General features: G+C 41.5%; 1 protein-coding gene across 2 annotated transcripts; it reads left to right on the top strand.

Annotated features, from left to right (window-relative positions):
- Window positions 1-2,171: 2,171 nt before the first annotated feature.
- LOC121635853 (SLIT and NTRK-like protein 5) lies at window positions 2,172-8,679 on the top strand. Of its 2 annotated transcripts, none has more exons than XM_041979213.1 (2): window positions 2,172-3,051; window positions 4,602-8,679. In XM_041979213.1, exon 2 carries the CDS (start codon window positions 4,660-4,662, stop codon window positions 7,285-7,287), a length of 2,628 nt encoding a protein of 875 aa, XP_041835147.1. In that variant the 5' UTR covers window positions 2,172-3,051; window positions 4,602-4,659; the 3' UTR covers window positions 7,288-8,679. The 2 variants fall into 2 exon arrangements, with proteins under 2 accessions (XP_041835147.1, XP_041835148.1); XM_041979214.1 differs by lacking the exon at window positions 2,172-3,051 and adding an exon at window positions 3,603-4,045.
- Window positions 8,680-9,491: the final 812 nt, after the last annotated feature.

Raw genomic sequence — 9,491 nt, 5'->3', positions numbered from 1 at the left:
AAAATAATGTGCATACATAAGAAGTTTATCAACGTGTCACATGCTAAAATCATGATAGTGCAAAAGGTATCCACCAGGGGGGAGAAGACAAGTATCAGATTGTAGTTTGTTTTTTTTTGTTTTTTTGTTTGTTTGTTTTTTTACATTAAAGGGATTTAAAAGGTTTCAGAAACAGGATGTGTCAAATATGATAGACACAGCATAAAATAGTTATGAATTGCTTCTTGGCAGCCATCTGTCCATGTCAATAATTTCTGATGATGATTCAGAAATCCAATCATTACATGCCTCATCATGATGGCAATATGCATCACTGATAGTGAGACAACTGTCTGATGGATTTATTTACCCCTTTTTTGTTATTTTTTTTAAGGATACTCTGTCCAAAATGCCAGGATAATCCTGTTTTTTTTTTTTTTAAATAGGCATAGGAATCACCTTGTTGGTACACAAATGTTATTTCATGTCTGTTAAACTGTGTTATATTAATTTTTGTTTGTGAACTTGCATTCCTTTTATTCATAGAATTTATATGTACATTGATTTTGGCTTTATGTTTATTTATCTATTTATTTATTTATTTGTGTGTGTGTGTGTGTGTGTCGGACTGGGCACATTCTATGCATGACACTGAAATAAATAAACCAAACCAAACCAAACCATAGAAGAAACACTTTACATGACTCAATGACATGTTCATCCAATTTTAAATTGGCTCTTAGCTAAACTGTTATGTGTAGATAAAACACTGGTTCATCACTTTGGGATAAGTGTCTTTTCATGCTTATATCATTAGTAGGTCATTGTGAAGTGGAATGACAAACACACACCATAAAATTTAGGTACAAGGACACGTTTGAATATGAGTGAAAAACCAGTCAATGCTCAAAGAAAAACTTAAGAAAACTAAGAGAACTCTCAGCCTGACAGCTGATTTGTATTGAATTGGAAGGTTGATTTATCTTCAGAAGGTGCAGCTTACCTCAACAAATCCCTTACATGGAGCAAAATGAACCAGACACACTTTGTAACCAGTGGTGAAGCTAAATTTTTATACATGGGGTGTCCAGAGCGTGCCTGAGACTTTATCAAGAGGGTCATATCCTAAATGGAAATTATTGTGTTTCTCTAATACGCACACACACACACACACACAGTGTGATTACTGTGGTCACATCAGAGTGACATAAGAAGTAAAATTTGGATCACCAACTGGATTTATTGACAAATTCAAAAAGGTCCATAGAAAGGTAAGTTTGTTGTTTTGGGGTGCACTATGTGGTGGTTAAAATGGTAGCAGGGCTATCTTGGATACAGAGGTACTATTTAGGCATCTTTGTTGATTATTTTCAGCTACTGTGTAAAAATCTTGATGAACTCAGTTGATGTGTTGTCCCTGAATACACTCACTGAAAATTAAACATGACATGGCTTCCCCACAGTCTTAAAACTAATCTAGCGCCACCATAGATCTAGGTTAACACTGCTTTAGCTTCATGCTAATATCATATTAATAGCCTTTCATAACATCATGTGTACCTGCACAGATACAAAATCTTGGAAAACGAGCAACCAAATGTCAATATTTTTAAAGGAAGACTAATGAGGAAACCACTCTAAAGCTTGCCACCCTGGTCACCCCTCTAGCTCCGCCCCTGTGAAGCCTTTCATTTTCGCTTTGCTGAAGGACCCCTTTGTGAAAAGAAAAAAAAAAAAAACATGGCTCATCTTATACCCCACTCAACACTGATAAATAAGAACAATCTGAATCCAGAATGAATGTCAGTATCACCTTCCAACTGCTCTACCGGTAAATTGGTCCAATAATAGATGAAAAGTTTAACATGTCCAGCTGTGGCTTTCAAATGCATGCTATTAAAATGTCCGAGCTAAGTGGGAAAAATCTCTGACTCTGAGCCACTAATCAAATGCGTTATGCAGTTGAATGAAAAACTTAAAACTTGTAAAGTAGAACCTGGGAAAAATGCAAGCTTGCCTGCCAAGATGCCTTTTTCATCATTGTGCTGCCCTCTGCGGGTCTTCTTCCAGCCTCCCGCCTTTTCCCGTTTCCCCCCTCCCAACCGCCCGACATCGTCACCCACCCTCCACACCACCCTTTTCCACCCAACCTCCTCCACATTACCATACCCCCTTCAAGAGTGTTGCGCGCATTAAACAGCTTTTCATTTGCGCGCTGTGACAGTCCCGAGAATAGGTGTTTTATGCGTTTTCAGAAGGGATTTTTTGATTGTCACACTATGATAATTGTTTCATAATATTGCTGCAGGGTAATGCGCGGCTTTGCACCAACCGAGATGAAGTTCCACTAGTTGAAACGTTGGTGGGAAGACAAAGCTTGTGTACAGCTGCACAGGATATCGTGTGACCAATGCAGAGCTGCAGAGAGGGGATCGGATTCCAACATGTCAGGAGGAAGCTGGAGGAGCATATTCACTAATCTCCGGTCGATTTGGACGCCCCGGCGGCTGAAATAAAGAGACCTTGGGCAGATGTATACATAAACTGGTACAAGCCGCACCACTGGCAGAAGACAAGGGGTGGGGGGCGGGGGGGGATTCGTGCTTCTCCGCTCCGCTCTGCTCTCCTCTGCCTCGTCAGTACGCACGGATGAAAGTCACAGTTAAAATGCATGCGGCAACTCTTGTCTGATGTGGGATTTTTATTCGCCCTTCACTCTTTGCTATGTATAAACTTTGGTTTGGTTGATTTTCCGAGATGACACTGCTAATTTCAGTCGCCGCTGGAAGAGCACGGGAGCCCGGTTTGCCGCGCTGGCTATCACGTTATTGGCGTGAATGAGACTGTATATGCGCTCTTCCATGCCTGGTTTATGGAGCTAAACGCCGAGGAGACTTGACTTCATTTTTTTCTTTGTTTTATTTTCTTCCCTTCCTATTTTTTTTTAACCTTTTTTCACAGGAGGGCGGCTAAAATTCACAGCAAAAGCCATGTTTTCATTGAGACTGGAGAAAAAACACGGGGCTCGGCCGTGATTTTCGGGATGATTTGGTGTTTAGCTGGATCTGCACGGTAAGAAGGGATATATATTTTTTCTTCCTCTCTTTTTTAGAATCAATTTAATTTCTTTGAGCCCCAGCTTAAACATTTTGGGGGATCTGTCCATGGTGCTGAAATCTCTGTCCTGCCTCCTGCTGCATTTGTGAAGTTGATCCGGTTTAAGATGCAGTTAAAAGAAGGCGTCTGCGGCTTCTATGGCAATAACAAGCACAGAGCCAGCATTTTTATGCTCACATCATCACAGTTTAATTCGTTCCGAATCATAACTCCCTGTCTTTCAAGTTGTCTCTCATATTTCAAGGCGCATTTCTAAAGAAAAAACAGAAGAAAACAAAATGTTTCCCTCAGGTTTACATGTGTTGAAGACGCGTCCCTGTTTATTAAGATGAGCCTTTTTAGGGGGAGATTTACTGTGTGGGCTGCTGTGTTCTTTTAGGGGAACGCACACAGACCAAATATGTGCATGTGTGCGCAAGTGAGGCTGTGCGTACGTGTGCACGAACATTCACGCGTCTGTAACAGAGTGTGGATAGAAAGAGAGAGGGAGAGAGAGGGGAAAAGACGAAATGTAACCTTCTATATAGAAGATGCCACACATAACATACGTAATAGTTAATTATATAGTTATTTAGCTCCGCGTCAAAACGCAGCGATTCGCCGCTTGTTTGCTTTTAATTAACTCGCTCATTTCTTTTCTTTTTTTAGCCGGTGGGCAGAAGGAGGGATGTCGCCTTGTTGGCTGATATTAACATTCTCTAAAGCAGGCCGGATTTTTTTTTTTTTTTTTTTTAGATGAACAGTTGCTTTTCTCAGTTCTGTCTTTCCAAGAGAGTCGGCGTTTGCTTTTTTTTTCTTTCTTTTTTTTCTTTAAATTTCCACCGAGGATGGTTTTAATCATAACACACGAATAAATTCCTCCTCCTCCTTGTCCTCATGTTGTTTGAACGGAGGCGGAGAGAGGAAAAGGGATCCGACAGTTTCGCCACTGTTTCATCGGGTATGCAGGGTGAGTGAGAAATCTTTATGATAAAGAGAAAGGAGTTGATAAAGAAGGCTTTTTAAAAATATTTATTTATATGCATACACACATATATCTATATATATATATATATGTGGGGTGGTTTTTAAGATATATTTCCTGTTTTTTTTCTGGTCTTCGTTTCCAGTTCAACAAAAATCTAAATGGATTGATTTGGTAAATCACTAACTCAATCAGTGTGCATATGCTGAATAGCGACCCCCCCCCCCCCCAACCACCACCACCACCTTTTACAAGATGAATTGGATTTTATACTGGCAATCAAAGATGCGCAGTGGCAGTCCACCGCGGGTAGTTTTGTTAACAACTTGAATATATATATAGCTCACGTTCGCTGTTACTAAAAGATTCAACTTGTTCTCTCAGAGTCACAAAATCAAATCGACTCATCTGCATGCTGAACATGAACAGGCCTATTTTTGTTCTGCTCATTTAATTTTTTTTTTTTTTTTTTTTTTAATGTTGCACATGTAACATGCTTTAAACCTAAAACAGGACTCGTCCTTTTTCTTTTCCTCCGTAGATGACACCTCATATTGGCACTGCACTTGAGTGAGCTGGGGCATCTTCTCCCAGGAAAAATGCATATCTGGATACTAAAAATAATCCTTCTGATTGCATCATCTCTAAGGCTGGTTGAGATGTATGACAATTATGGAGAGATTTGTCGACACCTGTGTATGTGTGAGGAGAAGGAAGGGATCCTGACGGTGAGCTGCGAGAACCGGGGGATCATCAGACTGACAGAGATCAGCCCAGTTCATTTCCCCATGTACCACCTCCTGCTGACAGGGAACCTCCTGAAGAAGCTATCAGTCAATGATTTCATCAATTACACCGGGGTGACCATCCTGCACTTGGGGAACAATGATATCTCTGAGATAGAGTCGGGTGCCTTCAATGGACTCCAGGGATTAAAAAGGTTGCACCTGAATAACAATAAGATTGACATTCTAAGGGATGACACCTTTGAGGGACTGGAGAGTTTGGAATACCTACAGATTGACTATAATTATGTTACTAATATAGAACCCAATGCCTTGAGCAAACTGCACCAACTAACAGTGATGATTCTGAATGACAACCTTCTCTCTGTTCTCCCTCCGAATATCTTCCGGAATGTCCCCCTCACACACTTGGACTTGAGGGGGAACCGGTTGAAAATGTTTCCTTATATTGGCCTCCTGGAACACATGGACAAAGTTGTGGAATTACAACTGGAGGAGAATCCGTGGAATTGCTCCTGCGAGCTTATTGCTCTGAAGGCTTGGCTGGAAAGTATAGCCTACACAGCTCTGGTGGGAGAAGTGGTCTGTGAGACGCCGTTCAGGCTCCACGGTAGGGATCTGGATGAGGTGTCCAAGCAGGAACTTTGCCCACGAAGACCTCAAGAGGACACAGTCAGGCCTGCACCCCCTAGCAGCACCAGTGGATATTACCAAACCACACCAGCTGCTGTCACAGCTTCTGCCACCTCTTCAGCTGTTTTTCGGTCCTCTTCTAGGCCTACCAAGGGCACACGGCAATTTAACAGAACTAGGTTAAAGCCCACTTCTCGATTACCTGGCGGTAACCCATACAACTATGGCCCCATCATTGCTTTTCAGACCAAATCTCCTGTGCCTTTGGACTGCCCCACTGCCTGCACGTGCAATCTGCAGATTTCTGAAATTGGGTTAAATGTCAACTGCCAAGAGAGAAAGATAGAGAGCATTTCTGATTTAAAACCCAAGCCATACAACCCTAAAAAGATGTATCTCACTGGAAATTACATCCCTGTGGTACGGAGATCAGATTTTGTCGATGCCACTGGATTGGATTTGCTTCACCTGGGAAACAACAGGATAAGTCTGATCCATGACCGGGCGTTTGGGGATTTAACCAACTTGCGTAGGCTGTATTTAAATGGTAATCTCATGGACAGGCTTACAGGGGAAATGTTTTTTGGCTTGCAGAACTTACAGTATCTTTACTTAGAGTACAACAAAATCCAGGAGGTGGATACAGGCACTTTCCGCTTCCTTCCTAATCTCCAATTGCTTTTCCTCAACAACAACCTCCTTAAAACTTTGCCGGTGGGCATCTTTTCCAGCCTCTCCCTGTCTAGGCTCAATCTACGTAACAACCATTTCCAAAACCTGCCTGTGAGTGGTGTTTTAGATCAGTTGAAGTTGCTTGTGCAGATAGATCTGTTTGAAAACCCCTGGGACTGTTCCTGCGACATAGTAGGAATGAAGATATGGCTCGAGCAGCTCAGTGCAGGCACTGTGGTGAATGAGGTTGTGTGTGAGACACCTAAACGGCACACGGGGATGGACCTTCGCTCCATCCATTCAGAGCAGCTGTGCCCAGACTATTCGGACGCCTACGTCTCCCCAACTCCCCCCACGGATGAGCCCCTTGACGATCATGCAGTCACAACAGATGCTCCCCAGAAGTTTAACACCTCCCGCAGCACTGTTCCCCTCTCCGTCCTCATCCTCAGCCTACTGCTCGTCTTCATCATGTCTGTCTTTGTGGCTGCAGGGCTCTTTGTCGTGGTGATGAAAAGACGCAAAAAGTCACAGAGCGACCGCACTAGCACCAACAATTCGGATGTCAGCTCTTTCAACTTGCAATACAGCCTCTACAGCAACCGCTCTGGCCCTAAAGTTAAAGCCCCTGCTGGTCACGTCTATGAGTACATTCCTCATCCGATGGGCCACATGTGTAAAAACCCCATTTACAGGTCTCGGGAAGGCAACACAGTGGAGGATTACCGTGACCTGCATGAGCTCAAAGTAACATACAGGAGTACCCCAGACGAGGAGAGGGATAGCAATACGATGAGGAGTCCTACATACAGCATTAGCACTATTGAGCCACGTGACAACCCTTCCCCCGTCCAGGATGCAGACCATTTCTTCAGAGGTATCCTCGAACCTGATAAGCAATCCCCCCATCAGTCAATCCCATCCATCCCAGCAGGTGCCAATTTAGAGTACAAGTACACCGGGCCTGTGTCATACACATACAACCCAAATTTTGATGTCAGACGTCAGTTCTTACACCCGGAGAGGATAAGAGAAACAGTGCTCTATGGCACAGCACCCAGTACTGTTTATGTCGAGCCCAATAGAAACGAGTATTTGGAGCTAAAAGCTAAACTGCAGTCTGAGCCCGATTACCTTGAAGTTCTGGAGAAACAGACCACCTTTAGCCAGTTCTGAGCAAAAGAATCACTCACGTAATGACACATTTTCTCTCGCTCTCTTGGCCCTTTTTGAAAACATTGGCTCAGATAATAGGGTGCCTTGGCACGACATAAACAAACAGAAGCAGAGGAGTTGAGACGGGGTGTGCCGAACAGTCTTATTCTTATTTCTGAAACATGACATTTGCAGGAATGGATACAGCTTTCTGAATCACAGATGAACAAATTGCTCCAGATAACTGATGATGCAAATTTTATTTTTCTATGGTGAAGATGGAATAAACACACAAAAATCTAAGTGTACAGGTAAATCCTACCCAACTTCATTTTCAGGAATATAACCATACATAAGAAGGTATATTGTGAATCAGAAAAAAGAAATGTTTATAAAAAAGAAAGGGAAAAAAAATCACTCCTGGACAAAAACAATGTACAGCAGATCATCAAAACTGTGTAGGACTATTTTCTGCTGTAGTCTGTAAGTAAGTATTTATTGATATTATCTGCCATGTCTTTTCCAAACTTTTGATTCTACATCAATATTACCTGTGTCATCATACTCCATGATCCTCTGGAAAGGCTTATGTTTGTAGTTTCATTTACTGTAGCTCTGCATTGTAAAAGTGGCTTTTTTTGAAAGTGGCACACCCCCAAATGTTCAAAACAGACTGCATCATTTGAAGAAGATGAAAAAAAAAAGTGTCTTTGTATGCTTTCTGCACTTTTTTGGAATTGGAAGGCGAGTTCGCTTTCAATGAGTTCTCATAAAAAGGAGATTATTATATTAAAAATGAATATGAGTATTCATTCTTAATATGTAGAATTGATATGTTATCAAAAACTAAATTCATAAATAATATTTGAAGTACTCATTATGTTGTGTAATACTATTTTAATCAATGTAACACCTATTTTTATACAAGCATTGGCAGATTCTCTATCCCTTAGTTTTTGTTTTGATTGCTTTGCACTTATTGCACTATAATGACCAAACTATGTTATTGTCATCAAATAAACATGATGTCAGGTTCACAAAATGTGCATTTAAGGAGACTGAAGCTGGTGTTGGTGATATGAAGGAGGCCATTTGGGTTTGGTTGAGTTGTGGGGTGAGCAAACCTTTGTCGAAACATTGGTGGATAACATGTTTTGAACTCAATCAAATCTACTAAAGATACAGTTTGTGCCTCTCTCAAGTGTGCAGCTAGTGTCTAAAAGAGGATTGAAATCAGTGGGTTCCGATCAATGAGCATTATCCCTTTGCAATTATACCATGACAACAACCGCATTACAGGCTGACAAGCAATGAGGAGGTCATTTTTTAAAAGCATCATTGGAGCTGATTTGTGGTTTTAGTGTCCCAACAAAGCCAGTGGGTGTAAACCTTTTTAAGCAATTAATATGTAAAGCTGGATCAAGGGTTTCAAGTTCAGTTTGATTCGTTTATTTTGAATGGAACAAGTTTTTTAAGCATTCCCAATTTTTAAAGTAATAAGAACAGTAAAATAGTTTTAAATATTCTTATTTTTTTTTATCTTTAAAGTGCTTGTTTTGGGGTTTTCTTTCAGTTTTTTTTGGATGCTTCTCAGTTGACCCACTTAAATCCAATATGCAAAGCAGGTCTATAAAAATGCAAAGGATGCACCGCGCCACCATTTTCAGTGTGCAGCCAGCGTCACCATTTAGGAATTCAGTGTTCCCTAGCAGGAACAGACAGGATTTTTCTTCACAGGAAATCTGCCACTTAAATCTTAACTCAGACAGCATTATTTGGATTATTATTATGGATTTATGTTTTCCACTGTTCCAACTGCAAAGATTTGCCATATAAATGGTAATTTTCAGTGTCCAGTGTGCTGCCAGCTGCTTTTGCTTTGCTGGATCTTTTCATAGAAGCCCAGAATGAGAGCAGAAGGCACCATTTGGGACATGAGGAGTCCAGGAACCGAGTGTAACTGTGGATGTGTCATACATGTAGCAGGGGGACGTGAATCATAGCCAAGAAGTGTGCAGTCGCTCTATGGGGTGGCACAGTGCTCACAGTTTTCAGCATAGATTTTCATTTGCTTTCCTGATGCCAATATTGGAAAAATGGTTTACAGAGACGCACCTGAGCAGTGCAAATGACAAATGCTTACAGTGTGGCGCAGATGGCAACGGGTGTGGGTTGTTATTACCGTTCAGTTTCCTAGAATGCTGCATTCTGATATGATTTGACGA

The sequence above is a fragment of the Melanotaenia boesemani genome, chromosome 24 (assembly GCF_017639745.1).
Source record: "Melanotaenia boesemani isolate fMelBoe1 chromosome 24, fMelBoe1.pri, whole genome shotgun sequence".
NCBI lineage: Eukaryota > Metazoa > Chordata > Actinopteri > Atheriniformes > Melanotaeniidae > Melanotaenia > Melanotaenia boesemani.
Note: the sequence above shows the minus strand (reverse complement) of the source record. Positions and strands in the feature narration are given on the sequence as shown.